The 21437-nt window shown below is 40.0% G+C and overlaps 1 protein-coding gene and 1 pseudogene across 1 annotated transcript in view; one reads left to right on the top strand and one right to left on the bottom strand.

The window, feature by feature from the left end:
• Aebp2 (AE binding protein 2) overlaps positions 1 to 13611 on the top strand; it is a 68691-nt gene extending 55080 nt beyond the window's left edge. The window contains exons 6-9 of the mRNA XM_005008408.4: positions 5571 to 5638; positions 8090 to 8203; positions 10499 to 10525; positions 11062 to 13611. Of these exons, the coding sequence (XP_005008465.2) occupies positions 5571 to 5638; positions 8090 to 8203; positions 10499 to 10525; positions 11062 to 11107 (255 nt within the window). The 3' untranslated portion in view covers positions 11108 to 13611. The remainder of the gene's footprint in view (positions 1 to 5570; positions 5639 to 8089; positions 8204 to 10498; positions 10526 to 11061) is intronic.
• A 7518-nt stretch (positions 13612 to 21129) lies between these two features.
• On the bottom strand, positions 21130 to 21212 carry LOC134473640 (U4 spliceosomal RNA; annotated as a pseudogene).
• Positions 21213 to 21437: the final 225 nt, after the last annotated feature.

Genomic DNA, 21437 nt, shown 5'->3' on the forward strand with positions numbered 1-21437 from the left:
TTCTGGGCAAGCACACTACCACTGAGCTGCATCTCCAGCCCTCAGAAATTTTCCTTTTAAAAAATCAGTAAAATGTGGCCATGAAACCCAGAGTGTGACATGGGGCCTGATTTATTCATTCACTTAAATGCTGAGGACTTGGTGTGAATCTCAGGTATTGTACATATGGTATGTGTAGGGGATAGGTTAGTGAAGTACCCTTTGATTTTTGTATCTCCTCAAAAAATAAAAGGCCACTCCTAGTGGAAGAGATGTGATAAACAAGATAAATAGTAAAATTGTAAACACTGGAAAAGAAGTGTGGGCAGGAGCCATTGAGTCATTAAGGAGATGAATGTTTTAGCAAGAGGGGAAAATCAAAGGAAAGACCTGTGGCTGGAAATGCACTAGGTACATTTGAACCTTAACATCCAGAAGTAGTATAGCTGGAGAGAATGAGGATAGGACTGCAGTAAGAAAGCAAGCCCAGGCTTCCATTCCCCATGGGGTGGCAAGTCACTGGGGCATTGTAACTGGGCGTCATCTGTGCAGGTTTTAAGAGTAATTATTGAGATGTAGTTCATAAGAAATTGGACCCATTTAAAGTTTATAACTCTAAATTTTGACAGTTGCACTTTTCTGTGGAACTGCTTTGATAGTTCAGGTGCAGAAAATTCTCATTACATCCAGGTTTTCAGGTGTAGCTTTGCAGTTCTTCTTGGTCTCTGCCTTCTGCCATAGAGAGCCTGCTGGTGTGTAAGACACTTTGTTCACTTTGTTTCTGCATTGAGAACACATTGTAGGAGGTCATGGGTGGCAAAAGGGAGAATCATCTTTTTAGTCCCAGGGGTGAGGCCGATAGGAGACTGGTCCAGGACCAGACCCTGGGTATCTTTTGAAGTCAATACTGACAAGACTTACAGATGCCAGGTTTGAGAATGAGAGGAAGGGAGGAATCCAGACCTTTTGGCCAGGACATCTGGCAGTCCTGATGGAATTGCCATTGAATATAGGCTGTGGTACTAGTAGGTTGAGAGTGACGAGGGAATCAGGGTCTCCTCTGGATACATGTCCGGTCTGTAGGCTTTAGTCACACAGCTGTGTCATGCAGAGATAGATGGGTACACCAGTTTAGAGCTCAGAGGATAGAACTGCAAAGATGCAAGCATGGGGAGTTTTGGCATGCCAGAGGTGTTTCTTTATAGGTGTCAGGCAGGATTCTGTCACCTAGAAACTTAAGTATAAGTAAAGAAGAGAAAGCGGGGTAAAGACTGATATCATCAAGCATTTAATGATACAGTGGGTGGTAGATCTGATGAAATGGTGGTGCAGTCATGGACATGCCCCTCTCCCCCCAGTATGAACCAGACCCATGCTACCACTCTACTCAGTTTCCAAGAATGACCCTGTCTCTGTGTTAAGGGAGTGGCAGGGATGACAACACAGTTCTGAGAAGGAGCGCAGCTGTGCTTGCCTCGTATGTGCAACACCCTGGGGTCAATCCCCAGTGCTTCAAAAGCAAGGACAAAATAGAGGAAGTAACTAAAAAGAAAAAAGGTACCAGCTGGCATATGCTTCCTTCAAAGTAGTCCTTTTGGTGAACTCCTTAGGTTTGCCATGGAAGCATAGAGATGTCTCCCCATTGCTCCTTAAAAAATACCAAGAAAAATGAAAGCACAAAGGACAATGGTGATACTATTAGGAATCTAGGAAGAAACTCAGAAAATTGCTTGGGATCAAAATAATCTGAGGATAAAAAGTTTTCCACCTGTTGAAGGTGCGGAAAATGTGGGAGGATTTAGCAGTGAATTAGACTAAGCAGTGAGCTATGATGATGGTGAAGAAGCAGAGGGACTGGGGGAGTCGTAACAGGATCATCTGGGAAGTCGCATTTTAAATGGACAGAAGGATGCAGAGATATTCCACAGTGAGCTTAAGTCAGAGCAAGTTCTCTGCAGATTCAAGCTGGGAAGGTTTTGGTGGAAGATGTGTGTGTTAAACATTGATCTATGTTTTAGAGGGTTGGTACTGAGAATCGACTCAGACAGTACTGAACCCCAACCAAGACCTTCAAAAAAAGAGTCTGAGACAAGGTCTCAGTAAGATGCCGCGCTGGCTTCAAAAACACCTTGGGGTGGGGGTGGGGACGCTTTGGATCCCAAGTAGTTGGGTTTCAAGTGTGTCAGCCACCTGCGCATCACTTTGTGTGGTCAGAAATGTTAACTGCTAGTAGCAAAGTTAAGTTTCCTTGTTACCATAGTTACTTGTTTTAAACTATTTTTATATGAGAGAGAAATGACCGTGTTTTTTATACGAGATAGAAGAGATTTAGTTCAGTGGCTTAAAGTGCTTGCCTAGCAAGCGCAAGGTTATGAGTTCGATCTCTGGCACCAAAAAATTTTTAAAAAAAAAATTTTTTATACGAAATTATCGTACCAATAATGAAAAGGTCTCCCCCTCCTAGATTGCATTCTTTGCCTAATTTTAATTTGTCTTATTTTTTAAATTGAAATATCTTCTAGTATTGTCCAGAAGAGGTCAGCAGAATTGTAGTTAGTGGACTTACTGTGTTCAGTTGGTCTGCGTTGTTTTTTTCTGTCCTTTTTCATTGGAGTGATATTTTGTTTTAGCACCTTTGGTCTATCCTTTGGATTTTTATTAATTTTACTGTCACTTCTAGAATTAGTTTTTATTTAACAACAAGACTTTTAAAAATAATAAATTGATTGCTTTTGTTTCTAGATCTGTTTTTACTCAGTCTGTGTTTTTAGGATGAACTAATTGAGTGGGGGATGTTTAAAACATATACTTAATAAAAAATGTTGAGAGTGAGGCAAGTAACACAAGTACTATGGAAAATTTAAGAGTATGACAATCTGATAATTTATGACAGTTATCTTTTTGGGGTGGGGTAGGTATGGACATCAAATCCCAGGCCACCCACACACATGCTAGACAAGCAGTCTACCACTTAACCACATGCACAGCAGTGTATTGTTTCTATTATACACCCCACCCCCACAGACACTTTTTTTTTTAAAAAAAAAACATGGTCTTGCTGTGTACTTTAGGCTTGCCTTAAACTCAGTATGTGGCTCAGACTGGCCTTGAGTTCACCATAGTCATTCTGAATCAGCCTTCCAAATGTTGGGACTATAGGCACGCACCACTATATCAGCCTTTATTATACTTCAATTCTTTTCTTTTCTTTTCTTTTTTTTTTTTTTTTTTTTGTCTTTTTCCTTTTTTATTGGTACTGGGGATCAAACTCACGACTCCCTGCTTGCAAGGTAGGCACTTATGCCGCTGAGCTAAATCCCCAGCCCCCTATACTTCAGTTCTTTTTGTTCAGTTTTATTTGCCCCTTAAATTAGGTAGATTCCTTCGGATTAACATATTCCTACCAGGTTGAGCAGCCGGGGTACATGCATGCCTGTCTCCTTGGGCAGTTTGTACTCCTTGATGGGACTGGGCCCTGCTGTGTGATGGGATAGTCAAGTCAGCATTATGCTGGAGTGTAGAATAAGCACTTAGCATTTTGGGGGCACATGCTAGAGGTCCTTAATCCCTTACTGGGGTTAGAAGACAAAGAGATGATACTGGGAGAAGAGATACAAACACATGCACGCATGGTTGTGTATGAGTACAGGCAGATGCACATTTCAGATAGGGTAGTGATCGGCAAGTAGTACTCAATTTTATTTGACTTAACCGAGACCTGTAGTAGTTAAGTAATCAGATGCTGTGTGAGGCAGTTCTGTGGTGCACACCTGGACTGTGGCTCCTTTGGAGGCTGAGCAGGAGGACTGCCTTCAGGCGCCCAGGAATTCCAGGGAAGCTTGGGGAGAACTTGTCTCAAAACTAGAACATTAATAAAGCATTAGAGAGAGAGAGAGTGAGTGTGTGTGTGTGTATAATAAGACTTAGCAATTTACTTTCTATAGAGCCAAAATCATCCTCTGGGACATTGATGAGCTAGTTGGAACCTTCAGTCATCTCTCTCTTGAATAAGATATGCTTACACTGTGTAAACTTACCTAATAGAAAAACCACAGAGATATCCAGATGTGTGGATGTTTAAGATGAACTTTACTCTTTTCCTGTTGTTAAGCAGCACATCTTTTTTTTTTTTTTTTTTTGGGTGGTCTTTTTGCGATGGTTTTACTGAGCAGTTCAGGCTGGCATTGAACTCACTCTGTGGCCCCTACCTCACAGTGATTGTCCTGCCTCAGCTTCCCGAGTGCTGGGATCACAGACTTGCACTACATGTCTAGCTCTACATCCTTATTTTTTAGAAACTTCAATTCTATGAAAAGGCGTGAATTTGTTTTCATAAAATCAAGTTTTATTATGGAGGAATGTATTAGATTTGCCATCATGTGCTCAGACCTAGACGGGTACCTGGTCTGTGGCAGCTGTTTGCTCTATGAAATGCTGCTGCTGGCACAGAAACAGCTGGTGGAGCTGCTTCTGGGGCATTAGAAGTCAAATGAGGTTTCTTTGCCTTGCTGTCCTCAGGATGAAGCTGAAGGAATCCCAAGGCCTCTGGAAGTGGGGAGGCAAGCCAGATACTGTAAGCAGTTGTATGCCTATTAAGAGTGGCTTTACCAGTGCTCAGGGGGACTGAGAAGCTCACTAGGCTAGGAGCACTGTCCAGTTTGCGCTTTGGAATAAAAACTCTGGGCACTGATTGGAGAGCAGTTTTGGGGCCTCAAAGTCTGAAGATTGGAGACTTGAATTTGGCTTTTGGCAGCTTGGGTGGAAATAATGCTATATAGTAAGCAATGTGAAACCACTGGGTCATAGTGCTCGGATCACACGCACAGCTTCCACCTCCACCCCCGGTCAGAGAGGCTCAGAAGTTTTCACTGTATCACGAAAGTCCCTTTTCCTGAATTCAAGTTTGTTTCTTTAGACTTCCAAAAGTTGAGTGAACTTGCTTTTACTAAAAACTTCTGTAGATGGTTACATAGAAGTGTAGATGATAAGATTCTTAATGTACAGTGATTTTTTTTTTTTAAGCTTTGTGGAAAAGGTAAGAAGTTTACCTGCTACAAAGCAGGAAAAGTATTACGTTGTGGTGGTAAAGTCTACATTTAAGGTATGAATACTTAAAAGTTCTTATTAAGGGCAGTTGGTACTTTTAACAGTACATGAAAATTGTCTTAGTTAATTTTCTTATTGCTGAGACAAAATCCTCAACACCTAAAGTTAAAGAGGGAAAGGTTCATTTAGCTCACGGTTTATAGAGATTTTAGTCTGTAATCTGGCTCCAAGACAGGGTGTCACATGACAAAGGGGCAGCTCTTCATGGCTACAGAAGACAGCAAAAGCGATCAAAGAATGAGACAAGCCTCTTTCTGTCCCTTAAATTGTATGCAGGCTACTAGCCTTAGGATTGGTGTAACTCAGACCCTTAATCCCAGCCCTGGACCTTGACTCAATCACAAACTCTAGATTCAGTCACCTCTGAACAAAAAAAGCTTGGCCTTTCTCCCCCATGTCTATGTGAGGCTTTGTGGGGAGCATCTAGACACAAACCATAGCAAAAGTGATGCCTTAGAAATTATTGTTTTCTTTATCTTTGCTAGGTAATAGCTAAGAGAAAAGAGGATTCTGGGAAGATAAAACTTTTGCTACATTGGATGCCTGAAGACATGTAAGTATTTGGAATACTGTGCCTAATATACCTGTGTCTTATTTTTATTAAAACTTAAGCACAAAAATTAATTAAATTTAAAAGATTTAGGGAAAGTATAGTGGTGCTTTGAGGTTGTCTGAATTGAGACTCTAAAAACATTGAAAGTACCTGGGCTCAAGTTAAAAACTTCAGATCTCTCTATTGTTTTTAGTAAAAATAATTACATTTTTTCTTTTTTAAGGGGACTACTGGGGACTGACTGTGTGGCCTTAGGCAACTGATTCACCAAATGAGTTGAATCCCCAGCCTTAAGATTTTGAGGCAGGATCTGTTTTAAGTGGCCTTGAGTGGCCTAGAATTTGAAATCCTCCTGCCACAATTTCAGGAGTAAGAGCCAGGTCAGGTGGTACATACCTATAGTTCCAGTACTCTGAGCAGCTAAGGCAGGAGGATCACCATGAGTTCCAAGCCACCTCTGCTACATAGTGAGTTCAGGGATGCCTGAACTGCTTAGTGAGACCTTGTCTTTAAAAACATTCAAGAATAGTTGAACTTAGAGGTGGCGTGTGCCACCATGTACAGCTGTGACAATTTTGAAGTCATGGTCAGGATGCGATGCTTTTTAGGATTTCATTTTGTTGGGCAGGGGTGGTCTTTTGAGACATGCTCTGACTGTATAGAGAAGAGTAACCTCAAAATTTGTATAACCTGAGCTGGCTTCTAGCCTGCAAGCCTGCCTCAGCTTCCTGAGTGTAATATGCTACTATACCCAGCTGTTTTTTTTGATTTTTAATGACCTCCACATAATACATTGCCATGACTTTTTAGAAATTTTTTATTTAGACTGGTGTTTTCTAGCACACAGGGAATGGTATTTTTTTTTTTTCTTTCCACTTGTAATTTGCTTCAAAAGGGAATGGTATTTTAAAGAAAAGTGAAAAAAAAAGTGGTTGCCTGGGTTTCTAGCAGCTATACCATTTTTGTATTTTAGTATCCTTTTAGAGTACTTTTTCCTAAATTCATCTCAGTTCAAATATTTTATGCTTAATTTCCCTTTTACCTTAAAAAGGTAATGAAAACGTATCATAAGATTTTATGCAAAACTGGTAAGCACCAAGAATCAAATGAATATACATGAACGAGATTTTGTGTATACTTCAAAAATTGACAATATATGGCTAACACTTGTGTACCCCTACCCCATACTGTTTTCCCAACTCATTTCTAAGCTGTTACCAAGTGTGATGTTGATTATTAAGTTCTTGAATGAATTTGGGAATTAACAACACATTATTCTACTGAGGAAGTCTATAACATAAGAACTTGGTTATACAGACACATTTCCCGCAGCTCTCCCCCGGCGTTATCATGCTCTGCACACTTGTGTGCCTACAGGTTAGAGCACCACTCCGTCAGTTAGACTGGTTTTGTGGACATGCTTTATTTATCTGCCTTCTTAAGTGCTGCCTCCCTAACATTGCTGCCAGTTTGTAGGCCTATCTACTCCATTGTGAATTTATCTCTCTGGCTTTTTATCAGTATTGGCTTCTATTTTTGGAGTGCTGGGCATTGAACCCAGTATCTTGCAGGTACAAAGCACACGCTCTAAGCCATGCCCCTAACTCTCAGTATTGCCTCTTGTCATCCTCTGTCAACATTTTAAGTTCTGTTATTACAACAAGTAAATCAATTTTTTTAGCGTGGGGATTTAGCTCAGCAGCACAAGCACCTGCCTGGCAATCGTGAGGTCATGAGTTTGATCCCTAGTACCGAAAAACAAAAAAAGTAATTAAAAAACCTGTTCTTTAGTTTTTGTTTTTTGAGATAGTTTCCCTGTGCAAGTTCAACCTGGCCTTAACTCACTATGTAGCCCAGGGTGGTCTCCAACTTGTGATGATCTTCCTGCCTCAGTCTCCCTAGTGCTGGCATTATAAGCATGTACCATCATGCCTGGCAAAACTACTCTTGGTTTTGTTTTGTTTTGTTTTTGCCTTTTTTGTTTTTCCTCTGATGAATTTTCATTTGCTTCATACTGATATTTAAGATTTCTTTAAAGTTATAAGCATTAAATTCTTTTAAAAATGTCAAAACTAAGTGTGTAGTATTTTGGAATTTGAGTAATTTAAACTTAATCATACTTTTAAAAAAAAATTTTTTTTTTTAATTTTGAGACAAGGTCTTGCTAAATTGCCAGAGTGCCCAGGCTGGGCTCAAACTTCCTGCCTCAGCCTCCCAGAATGCTGAGATTATAGTTCCTCTCCACCACATGCCACTGCCTTTTCTTGTGCGAAGGTCTGTGTGGTGTTGCTGAGTTTATGCCCGAGCTTCCCTGGTCTCTGAGAAACGTACCAGTGTTAGCAGCAGGCCTCAGCAGCCTCCGTAGCAGCCTGGGGCGTGGGAAGGAGGACGAAGGAGAAATCTAAAATGAGTGTGTTTCTCGTTGCCCCCACCCCTTTTTCAAATTCACAGTCTGCCAGATGTGTGGGTGAATGAGAGTGAACGACATCAACTAAAAACTAAAGTAGTTCATTTATCAAAGCTGCCCAAAGATACTGCCTTGCTTTTGGACCCAAACATATACAGGTAATTTATTTCGTGACTTTATCCTTTACTTTTTGAATTTTAATCTCTAGTCTCTAAATTTCAATTAAGTTAGGATTTATTTATTTTTGAGTACAGTTTGAATGTCCTTTATGTAAAGTACTTGGGACCAGAAATGTTTCAGGTTTTTAAAAAAATTTGGAACATTTGCACAGACATTACCCAGTGGAACATCATCAGTATGAAAATCTGTAATTGTTCAAAAACTTTAGATTTCAGAGCATTTTGAATTTGAATGTGAGATGGTAGCCTCTGCCAAGTATTAGCACTGTGCAGACTCATGAGTTTATTATGTGGAAATCATGTCACAGAGCTATAAACAATAAAATCATTTTGGTAAAGCTCACATGCCTGGCCAATGCCAGATTTAGCTGAAAATAAGTGACTTAGTTTAAATATGCAGTTCTTTGTGTTTTATCAGCTTTGAGGACCTGGAAATTTATCACACATGTCCTAAATACCATTAACTGGTGGCCTTTAAAAAAATCTATATCCTTCTAAGACTTTCCCAAAGAAAGTTAAATAAATACAGTTTTGTGTGTCCTGAGAGGTGAGCAGCCTTCTGAGCCTGCCGAGTTCCCCAGTGCCAGTCCGCCCCACCCCTTACCTGATGGGATCGCAGACCCGAGGTCACCCGGCGTCATCTGCACGAGGTTGCGTGACAGTGCACGCTCAACTCCATACCTCTTCTGTCCAAGTATGATTTAAAAAGGCTGAAAATGCATAAAACAGTTTCTAAAGGCTAGTGAAACAGCTTTAAATACAAAAAATATTATTTTAGTATGTTTTACATAGGGATAGGTTGAAGTGAGAATAAGATGACAGATAATTAAGGTTTTTGTTTTTTATCTAGGGTCTTGCTGTCTACTTCAGCCAGCAATCCTCCTGCCTCAGCTTCCTATCACACCAAAATAATTGAGGGATATTTTAACTTTGATAAAGCTAGCTGATTTTTTTAGTAATCAAGCTGCGAGTACAGCTGTGTGCCATCTCAACCAGCTTCAGAATGAATTTCTAACAGAATGGGCCTTGTTTTGTAGAAACAGCAAGACTAATTTTCTTACTGTCGAAATTTCCTTAGGCATTTATTGGTAAAGGTGAGATAGATTATCAAGGAAAGCACTGAGGGAGATTCACTGCCAAGAATATGGAAAAGTCACAGTGTCCCCCTGTTTATCAAGATATTAGAATTTGCTTCATTTTGAGGGGAAAGGTTAAACCAGCCCTGTAAAAGGTTCATTTGCTTTCAGAAGCACAGGCTGCTTTTGGGGAGGAGGGGCAGGCATGAGGTTAAAGAGGAGCCTCGCCCTCCCTCCCGTCCTGTCCTGTCTCCCTGGAATGGCTTGTTTATATTGCTCTTGTATTCTGTAAAAAGCAGTTTGGATGTTTTAGTGCAGGTGGTTTAACAAAGTCCTCTTTGGGCTTAGAACTGATGTTCAGAAGTATGTTGGAATGATACCGATGTTCTCAAAGTATTTGATCCAGCAGTTACTGACTTCCTTCTTGGGAAATGAGGACACTCTTGAGATATTAGGTGCTTTTCTTAACCGTGCCCTCCCACCCCTCATTTGATTTGAATTCTGAAGCTTTCTGCTTCTACTATTTTGAAAGACCAAGCTGAAAAGTAGAATAGTGTAGTTACAGAAACCCCTTCATTTGCCGCGGTACAGCATTGTTGCCTGGATTTTCTGGATAGGGACTAGGAAACCTGTGAAATTAAGTAAATGGGGGAAAGGCTTCTAACTTGTGTTTTAAGAGAAATAAATTCACACTTACATATGTGTGAATAAAACTATAGTAGACTTTCCAAAAATATGTTTAACTTCAAAGTGAGACTAAAAGGCATTTATTTGGGGTTTGAACATCAGTTTTGAAGTAGTAGTTGGTTAGACTGTGTTAGATGTGAAATTCTTTCTTAGGAACACATCAGCAGGCTGCATGGAAGATTCAGTGAAAAGCTCTTGTTACCTAACTTAATTATCATCATTATATGCAGATATGGAGGGAATAACTTTTGCCTTTTAAGGTTTTTTTTTGTGACAGGGTTTTGCTGTATTGCCCAGGTAGCTTTGAATTCCTGGGCTCAAGTGATCACCCTGTTTCAGCCTCCCAAATAGCTGGGACTGCAGGCAGGCACCACCATGTGGAAATGACTTTTAATGATGAACTGTAGTCATCATTTTGCCTGTATCTTTATATTAGTAATGTCTCTTTTGAACTGCTCATTGTGTTTTGATTCAGTTGAATAAAAGAAAATTCCTTTTTCTCTTTTTCTAGAACAATGCCGCAGAAGAGGTTGAAGAGGTAAAAAATAAATAAATACATAAAAGCAAACAAGCGGGGACACCTGCAGTCTTAGTCACTGACAATGGGTTTAGGAAAAGTTGCACATTAGAATCAACCCCTTCCTCTTTCTGTTTTCTGTCCAGTATTTAGAGTAATATTTATGCGTAGTGGAAACATTCTGTGAATGGCGTAGCTCTGCGTGGAGTGTTATTAATACAACACTGTGCTCCACACTGTCACGGAACAGTACTGTGGGAGCCCGAGCAGACACTCTGTGGCAACTTAGGGACAGCGTCTCGAAGGCTTTGCATGCGTGCTGCTTTAAGCTGCTTTTTTTCTTCCCTTTAGTGATGACAGTAGTTTAATTGGAAAAAACAAAACAATCACAACATGTGTCCTTACAAATACCAAAAGCACTGTGAGGATATTTGTCTCAACAGTGTCTATCGATTTGAAGTCATTTTAGGCAATATTTAGTGAAAATTCTCAAGAGTAATTAACTTTTCAGCCATGATAAGTAGATGTGATTGGTTGCCATTTGTGTTCTTTTGCAGAACTCTGATAAGAAAAGTGTTCAATTTGTATTTAAGCAAACAGTGAACGGCATTTGCAATCAACTAAAATTCGTCTATCAAATTAGGGCTGAAAGTCTCTGTTAAAGAGCGTTGCAGTGTCTGGTGGCTCCCTTTCAGGACTAGGGCTTTCTCATGGAGTGCAGTATGTTGGTATTTACCTGGATAACTCAATTTGTAAACGGTTTTTGAAAAACCTCTTTCAAATTGGAATAATCTTTGTATTTAATTTAAGCTATATGACTCTAATTTTTTTCTGAGGAAAGCATTTGGTTTTTGAATTCTTTTTTCATAATGTAAGAAAAATTGTATTTTTTTTAAAGTATCTTCAAACTGAATCTTTTATGCACCAAAGTTGGTTTTGAAAAGGAGAATAAAAATCACTTTCTTGCTTGGTAAGCAAGAAGCCATATGGAATTTTTTTTAACTTACAGAAATGGAAATATGTGTAACTTGTTAGTATTGTATCAAACAAATGTTCCATAGAGTTAATAGAACATTGCTTGTAAATAATCCAGCAGATTTGTAATATATTTTTATATTATGAAATGTACTGTAGATGTTTTTCTAGAGGCATGAAAGTTAAATGTATATATTATGGTAGAAATAATATTGAAGGATATTGTAATTCACTAGTGCTGCCAGAGGAATTGTTAATAAAGCACCTTCTTTAACAATAAATGTCTTTTGCAGACCTAAGGGACTATGTACTACTGTTAATATCTATAAGAACAAAACATGTTGAACATCCTTCCAGAAAGTCTTTGAGGGAGGACCTGTACCCATAATAGAATTATGGCACTCATTTCTGATAGTGACCGTGAAGTCAAGTTTTTTCCTTACTGTTGGAAGGACATATTGTAAAGTATGTGGTTATATGCAGTCAAACTGCACAAAATACTCCTGATTGAGGAGTTTTCTCTTTACTACAGTGATATAAAACCAGCAGTTTTTACACTAAATTTTTAAAATAAATAATAGACAAAAGTATAGAATTAAATCTTTGGTTCCAAAGTGGGAAAGATTCCATGATGCATAAATCATTTCTCATTTGCTTTAAAACATAATAGAAATGATGGGAGACTTTATTCATTAACAGCGGGGTAAAGAGGTATATACATGAAATGAGTCAGAAAATTAAACGAAGTGCAAATAAAAGCACTGCTACTATAAGACATTCTGGAATGGTTGTTTAATAAGGGTATTATCCAATTGATCTGTAGCAAATGTGATTTTATTTTTTAAAAGAAAAGCAGTGTGCTTTCTTACTATTTTTTCTTTGCTTAAGCACTTCATCAATTGCTTTACTCTGTATCTGAAAAGTAATCTGCAATCTCCTTTGTTTTTAAATTTTGATTTGTTATAAAATTGCCAAATAGAAGTGTTTCAGATATATAGTTTGTACCTGTATTTTATTTTATTGCTTCATGTTCTTGTAAGTCATTCTTAATTGACCGATGATTGTAGACTTTGCTTGAGTATTTTTTCTAATAAAACAAAGCAAATCACATTTAGCTTCAAATTGTAACAGTTCAATTAAATTTTAAAATGACACCTGAATATACACATCCAACATTTTCTTTAGGGGCACAGTGAGTAAATTAGTGTTTTCATTGTGTAGAAGTGCTTAGATGTCAAAGCCAAAATTCATGGTTATTGATTAGCCTCAGAATACTCAGTCACACATCCTTTTTGCTGCTTATCTAACTTTGGTTTGATACTATTAACACACCAAAAAGAATATGGAATTAAAATGAGCTAATTTAGTAACTTGTATGTATACATGTGTATGTGTATATATATGTACACACACAAACATTCAAGTATGACTGGAAAATAACTGAAATTTTAACCTATATTGTTCATTTATTGATATCTACTCATCTGTAGGGTTCTTGCTACCTGTCTGTATTGTTTTTTCTGTTCCCAGAAATGACTTTTGTAATATGCCCGAAATGATCTCTCACTCGGAATCCACGTGCAGTCTAGCACTGGCACCTACAGCCTACACACACAGCCGCTCGTACACGGTATCTTGACTGCTTCCCCCTGCACCGGCGAGGCGAGCAGCAGGACCTTAGGGCCTACAAGCCTGACATACTTACTTTCTGGTCTTTAAGAAAAGTTGGCTGATCCCTTGTCAGGTGATAGAACTTTTAGAAGAATAAACTTAAACCGTCCATCTTGGCTTTTCATATAATAATGTTGATTTGGGTAATAAGGCAGTACATTCAGTTTTAGTGAAAGTTGTTTAATAATACTTTACAGTAAATGTTGTCATATTAGGCACCTGCAACAAATGGTTTTGGGAAACGTTTACATTGGATTTGTTAATAATTCATCATTTTACCATTTGTATTTTTGTATTTTGTTTAACAAAATAAGAAGCAAATGAGATTTTGTATATCAGATTATGTTTGAACCTTAAGGCACATCTGCTTTATTTAAAAGCATTTTGAAGTAGAAGATATTGTAAAGTTTAAAGTTGTTTATTTTTCTAATAAACTTTTCAGTACATAAATTTTCCCTAAAGTGGCCACACATTACTTCTGAATTTCAGATGAAAGAAACTAAGATGGACAATAATGAGATATAATTTCAGATTATTCATTGGAAGTATTGATAATCTTATCAGTACACCCTTGGCTATAAGTTTCTTTTCTCTTTCACATATTAATAAAATATTATAAATATGCATTTAAAAATACAGAATTTGCCACAGTTGTTAAAAGCATATTCTGTTGTTTATTACTTTTTTTTTTTTTCCAAATATGTGGTGAACAAAATTGTAGGTTTTTTTTTTTTTTAAACAGCTTTTTCTTTTTCTTTGTACCGGAAGTCAAACTTAAGACCTTATGCTTGCCAGACAGGCACTTGTGCCACTGAGCTATGTCTCCGTTTGTTTTGTTTTTGTTTTTTTAAAGAATAAAGTTTAATTTAATTTAATTTTATTTTGGTACCTGGGATTGAACTCATGACCTCGCACTTACCAAGCAAGTGCTTGAGTCGCTGAGTTAAGTCCCCGGCCCTAGATTTTTAAATATAAAAATAGATAAATAGGATTGCAGTATTTTAAGTAGTACATGGAAAGAGGATCTTTCTGTTTAGTCATGGCCTTATAACATTGCACCAAACAAATTTTTAGTTCATGTAAATTCTTCATGTAAAACCTGATACACATTTATTAAGACTGAGATTGTGAACGTACAAGGAGATAATTATAAAAAAAGGTTCTGTAAAAAAATAAGTCATACATCTTTTGAAAAGTAATACATTTTGAGTTTTCTAATTTAAAAGTTTTCTTAAAAAATATTTCATAAAAGGATAAAACGTTTTTAGAAAAATTTCCTGCATTCGTATTTTTGTTAAAGATTGTTACCTGGTATATGGCATTCTGAAATTCTAGCACTACAGCTTTAATAAAACACTTTATAGAGTTTTTAAAAATTACGTATTTTGTCAGTTTTGAATGGTTTTAAACCTCTTAAGATATAAGAATGAAGTTTGTAGTCTTTTTTTTTTTTACCATCAAAGTTTTAAATTTCTAGCCCGATTTATTTCTCATATCAGGTTTGCATAGCACAAATCTGAAATTTATTTTATTTAATATATTGTTAATCTGAAAATTAGAAAGGATTGTGAGCGGATTAGAGCAGGAATTGTAACTCAGATGTTTTTCTAGGTCAGTGTTCTTTACACTTTCTAAAGCTGCTTGCTGACACATTGTGCTGTGACCTCGTGTGGTCCCATCACGGCCACCGTAGAAAGTGAAGTAATCCAGTGTCTTAACCTACTTGTTGAATTAGGATGAGAGATGAGTACTTGGTGTAGGGTAAGATGATATGGAGAATTTCAGGAATAAAACAAGGACAAGGTTGAAGTAATCTGGTTTAAGTCATAGTGTGTGATAATTGTCACTTATCTTTTCACGTGACCCCTAACAAAGCCATGTGTCTATCTGTGTAAATGTTCTCAACAAAAAGATTATTTGGTTAGGTTTTACATCTCCATTGTAATTAATTTGGCTTATTTAATTTCATTAAAAATACTTAGTTTTAGCAGAGGGTTTTTTTGGTTGGTGTTTTTGTTTTTTGGTACCAGAGATTGAATTTAGGACTTTGTGCTTGCCAGGCAGGTGCTTTGCCACTGAGCTAAATCCTAGGTCCTGTTTGTTTTTCTCCCCACTTATTCTGACACGTGTTCTTCATTTGTGGTCCATGCTGGCCTTAAACTCACTATGTAGCCCTACCTGGCCTTGACCTCTCAATGATTGTTCTGCCTCAGCCTTCCAAGTGGCAAAGTTCATTTTTTTTAAAAAGCGCTGATTATGATATGAATAATACTGAAATAACTCTGTTATAGGATGCACACAGTATTTAGTTTTTGAGTCTTTTGTTAGGGTTCTGAAGAGCAGTGGCCCCACCAAGTCTTCTGCCTTTGCAGTGTTTTTTCTGGCCTTCTGCTGAAGAAAAGTTAGGGTTTCTCTAAATCTTACCAGCTTATTAAATTGTCATGGGTCTGTGTATTTGTTTCATAAAATTCATTTGTATTTGCATGCCTGCTGGCATTTGGGAAGGTACTTTTGGAAGAATCATACATTTCTGGCAGGAGGCTGTGCAGTTAGAGGAAAAGAATAGATGCTAAGACACGAGTTTGCTGTTTGGAGCACGGGGAGGGCTGTAGAGGGGTTCAAACCCAGGAGCTCGCACACCTGGGCAGGTGCTGCGCTGAGTTACCCCCAGCATTATGCTTGATAGCTGAGCCCAGTGCAAGTTTAGTACAGACACCCTTCAGTATTACAGGAGAATGGGCCACAAGTTTTCCTCGCTTGTCTCCTCTTGTGTTTAAATAAAGCCGCAGGTTTTTAAAAAATGCTTGCATAGTAAATGTCAGTCTCTTAGTTAGCTTCTTTTTCCGTGCATATCCCTCCCTAAATCACCTGAAGGATCAGACTTATTTTAGGATTTTGTTTTCTCAGATAGGATTGCACTGTGTAGTTTCGGCTGGCCTTGAACTCACATCCTCATGTCTGTCATCTTGCCTCAGCCTCCCAAGTGCTGGGATTACAGATGTATTGCCACCATGAACAGCTTAGGTTTCTTTCCTTTTTCTTTTCTGTCTCTGTCTCTCTCTTTTGTCTCTTTCAGCTGTTTATAGTTGAAAGTAACTAAGTATTGGGGAACAAGAAAAAATCTGAACTTGTCTGTCTTCAGATTGATTTTAACATTTACTGAGAAAAGACAATAAAAATAAAGTTCATGTTCTGTGGTGTGGTTAGCCAGCTTAAAGATATTTTAGGCAGTTTAAGCTTCATTAATACCCATTTTTAAAGTAGTATGGCTTAGAGTGGAGGTCTTTTTTTTTTCTTTCTATGCGTGAGAAATGCAGGTCAAGCTGGTCTCAAATGCACTGTAATCTCCTGCCTCGGCTTCCTGAGTGGTGGTGGTAATAGGCAGCGCACCACCATGCGTGTCTCTGCTTTGAGTTTTTAGCCTAGACTGGTTCACATGAGCCTCCGGCAGTTTGTCTGTTGTGTACAGATAAGGTTTTCCTGTCTGGATCCTGGTTCCGTTGGAAGTTTCTGTCCTGGCTTTCTGCCTTGGTCAGGTGACTCTCTGTGTTAACTTCTCTCCAGTCTGGGGAGAAGTTATTGCTCTGTGACCTGAATTTTCATTTTACTTGGTGAGGAGGACTGGGGCTGCCCAGACACTAGAAGGTCAGACCTTTAAAAGTAAGTGGTAACTGCTGCCACCTGTTGCTATAGTTTCATAGGTGTAAACGAGGACCAAACATACACAAGGGTCAGTGATATTTCCAGACTTACATCAGGTTAATTATTCTCATGCAAAATCACAGTCTTTCCGTTCTTGTCATTTAAGGATGCTCCCCTCCCCCACTATGTTACTGTATTCAAAACACAGGGACAAAAGAAACAGAAATTTGCCAGGTGTGCTGGTGCACACCTGTGATCCCAGCACTTTGGAGACAGGGGATCATGAATTTGAGGCCATGCTGGGCTATGCAGTGAGTTCAGGGCTTACTTGGACTACTTTATAAAACTGTCTCTTAAAAATAACAAAAACAAAAAGGAACCAAGAAAATTGAAAGTAACATTTTAGGGTAAAACAAAGTGATAGACAAGGTGATGACACACAGCCGAGGTTTATTTCTCCCAGTTAGGTAGGCTGAACTGTGAGCTTGGTGCCTGGCCATGGGGCTGTGAGGGGGCCTCTCGTAGACACAGACCACTGGCCTTAGTCCTGTCACAGTTGGGACGGGTGTGTGCACATTCAGAAGCACAACAGCTTCCCCACGTGGCACAGCCTCCCCAGTGTTCAGGTTATGGGTTAGGTTTCCAACATGAAGTTGGGGGACATAAGCTTCCATCTGTAACATTCTGTACTCGCCCCCCTTCCAGTTCATGTTCCGCTTGTGTTCAAAATGAGTATCCCTCAAAACCCTATTTTACCTTGCTCCAATATCCACAAAAGTCTCAGGTTTGGGGTGTCATCTGAATACTTGTATCAGATACGAGCAGGGCTCATCCTAAGGCCAAAGTATCCCTAGCTGTGAGCCTGTGACATCCAACAGGTTATGTGCTCTAAAAATACAGTGGTGAGTCAGGCAAGGGTAGCCCTCCTGAAAATAGTGGGGAAAAAGAAAGGGCTGACGGGTCCTGGGGGAGGCCACCGTGCACCGACCTGGGCTCCCCGGTGACCCACTCTGGCTCAGGGCCCTGCCTTCCAGACACTCCCCAGTGGTGGCCCTGGCCTACAGATGTGCTGGGCCAGAAGTCTTGTCACACACTGCCACCCTGTGGAGACCCCCCCCCCCCAAACCCCTGCCCTCTGAAGTAACATACATCTATCTCAGTTAGGTGCTGATCTCCTGGGCTAAAGACATGCCTGCATCCTGGTTAAGTCTGGATAAACTGAAAGCATTGTAGAGGGAGCGGTTACACTGATGCCCCTGCTTGACCTGCCAGTGCTGCAGCTTGGCAGCTACAGAGTAGAGTTGCCCATCCTCCATTCCATGCCTGGCACTCTATATGGCCTGGGGTTATCCTTCTGGGCATGTTGCAGGCCCAGAAGAAATCAGAATTGTGCATTTGTTATAAGGTCTCCACTGAAACCACAGTACAGTGAAAGCTCTAAGTAGAACACTTATGCATTGTATGAGGAATGTTCGTGCATGGCTTTGGTGGAGAACAAATAGCCCATCACCACTGAAGATCAGGGAAGTCCATTCACTACTTCCTACATTGTGCAGTTTGCTGGAGAAGGCGGTGAATGAGACAGGTCCCCATTGCCATCAAACTTCTTGGGGGTGCAAGGGACAAGACTGTAAACCGGTAAATGCATGAAGGCGGTAACAGGGCTCTGGTGAGGGCTGGCACCAGGTCAGTCACAGTCAGGGCCGTCCTCGAGATTGGTGTCATCGGAGGCCTGAGTGAAGGCACTGGGGCTGGGCCTGCGGGGAAGGCCAGGGCACTGCAAGCTCTGTAAAGGCGACGTTCGGGGGCTGTGTCGCTTCCACATCTCATGGCAGTAGGAAAGCTACCCACCTGCTGCATGGACATAGCTGCGTTCTAGTAAAACTTGGAAGCAGTGGCAGCAGGCCAGGGTTGGCATGTGGCCTTAGCTTCCGGCTGACATGGTGCATTTTCTTCTAAGCATGATCAGAGTCCCTGCAGAACTGCGAGCAGGTGAGTGAAGTGGTGGGGTTTATTTTATATTTTCTTGTAACAATCGTATTTAATGAGTTTTACTGACATTTTCATATCTGTGTGGATCATGTATTGACCATTATAGCTATCCTTTTTCTCTTTCCCTTCTTTTTCTCTCTCCTGACCCCTTGCTCAGTCTCTGATAGTCCCTTTTTCCGGACATTTTTTTTTCCTTCAGATTTCTGTATCTGAGAGTAAACACGTGATTCTTGCCTTTCTATTTCTGGCTTATTTTGCTTCCCATCGTGTCTATCCATTTTCCTGCAAATGAACGATTCGTTTTAGAAGGGATTATATATTGGTGATTTTGTGGGAAGTAGAATTCACACGTCTGGAGACAGGGAAGGCTCTTGAGGGTTTTGTACAGTAGTTAGGGGGACAGCATATGGCTTGAACGGAGGCAAAGAAGGTAAGGAATAGTCCATGCGTGGGAGGTGACCAGTGTGTGTCTGGCTGGGGCAGCTGAGAGTGACTGAAGTAATGAGACCATCTGAGTGCAAGGGCACGCGTTTCTAGTTTGGAGAAGACTTCGCCAGAATGAGCTCTGGTGGAGAAAATGAGCAGGTAAAGTTTTAGATGCTTATTAACCATCTAAGCAAGTGAGCATTTGGGTGTGTTCCAGTCCGCTCAGAGTGAGGGATACGGACGTGAAAGATACTGACCTGGAAGACTACAACAAGAAAAGGCAATGGAGTGTTTCGGACAGCCCTGGAGAAGCACCTGACTCGTTGTCATAAACTTAGGAGGAGAGTAGTTCCTATTCTGTACTGGTTTCCACAGTGCTTTTGAGTGTTACTCATTTCTGTTATCAGTTTAATGAATTCATTAACTATTCTTTAGGGACACAGAGCTATCATCATCAAATTAAAAAATCACACTTTTCAGTTGGTTTAACAGACTTTTGTGTGCCATCTTACGTTTGTCTATTTTTCTATTGTCTTTCTATTTTTTATAATGTTTATATTTTAGTAGATTTTCACTAAATTGTTCTTAGGTGTATAAAAAAACTTTCTACAAATAATCTTTTAAGAAGTAATTGCCCCCCCCCCCAAAGAATTTTAAAAAGAGAAAAAAAATGACTAGAAAAAAGCATTTGCCGTTCCTCACGTGCCGTTGTGTGTAGGTGGACCCCTACATAAAGTACCGGAGTGTGGTTTTGACTTCAGTTTCAGTATTGCCTGGCTCCCCGCTTCCTCTCCCTCACCCCTTTCCTCTTCCTCTCCTTCAGGCAGCGCTGTCTTGCACCTTCCCTCCCCCTCTCCTTCCCTTCTCTCCTAGGTACTCAGTGGGCTATGTGCTCAGCCCTTTCCCATTTTAATTTTATTGATTGATTGACTAGTTGTGACACTGGGGATTAAACCTAGGGCATTTGCACTGAGCTGCATGCCTAGTGCTTTTTTAAAATTTTTATTTTGAGACAGGGATTTGCTAAGCTACTAAGTTACCCAGGTTGTGCTCAGATTTGTGAGTATCCTGCCTTAGCATCCCAGAGTACTGGGATTACAGACCTATACCGCTACAGCTGGCTGGCTTTCTCTCTCGCTCTGTCTCTCTCTCTCTTTCTTTCTTTCTTTTATTTATTTTGTCTTTTTGAGACAGGCTCTCACTATGAAGTTCAGGCTGGCCTCGAGCTCACTTATAGCCCAGGCTGCCTTCCTGCCTTGGCCTCCAGAGTGCTGGGATTACAGGTGTGCACCACCACGCCCAGCTCTTGGTTCTTATTTTCAACAAATAATTATTGTTGGTGTTAAATGTGACCCTTTGGTAAGCTATTATCTGCCAGCATTTCCCTGTACCTTTGTTTCCATGAGTCTTCTAGCATCTCTTGACAGTTCAGCTTGAATCAGCCGTTTCTTCGGTGGTATAAAATGCTAGCTTGGTTTCTGGCATTTCAGCAGTGCTCTCTCCCCTCCCTCTACTCTTTTCCTCACAAGTCCCGGGGCCTCGTGCGTGCCAGGGAAGCATGCTGCCCCTGAGCGTACCCCAGCTCGCCCTTTGCTTTTCCACACGTGCCCATGTGTTTTCTGAACACTTCCTTGGACACACGTTATTCTAGTCTTACATTATACTTGCCCTGCTCATTTTGTTCTTGACCATTTTTCGGAGGAGTCTTAGCTTCTTTTTAAGGAAGAAGAGTCTGGACACCAGGCTCTCGGACTGGTGAAGACATTTCTGTCATATAAAGTGTTTTCTATGTCACACTCCAGCCTATCCCTTTCTGCAGCTCCACACGTCCACTCAATGCCTGTCACCACAGAGTAAAAGGAAGCTCGTATCTAGACTTTATGTGATATGAGTTGTGAGTGTACCTTTTGCCTTAGGCTTCTTTTGTTCAATGAGTTTCAATTAGCAATAACTGTGCCTTGGATAACCCTCATTGGCTATGACAGTGCCCCTGCGCAAAGCTGTGCAGTGTGTTTCAGTGTTCATCTGCATTGTGTTTATCAGCAGTTCCTCCCTTTTGAGTTATTGTATGCCTCTATCTGCATGTGCAAACCACACTTCGTGTAGTGGACATTTGGATTGTTCCCAGCTGTTACAAATCAGGTTGCTGGGAACATTTGAGTGTGACTCTTTGTGGGGACATGTAGTCATTGCTCTAGGAGAAATGCCTAGCTTTGTGATACAGTGA

Source organism: Cavia porcellus, unplaced genomic scaffold (genome assembly GCF_034190915.1).
Source record: "Cavia porcellus strain 051 isolate PalLab524CR breed Dunkin Hartley unplaced genomic scaffold, mCavPor4.1 scaffold_27, whole genome shotgun sequence".
NCBI lineage: Eukaryota > Metazoa > Chordata > Mammalia > Rodentia > Caviidae > Cavia > Cavia porcellus.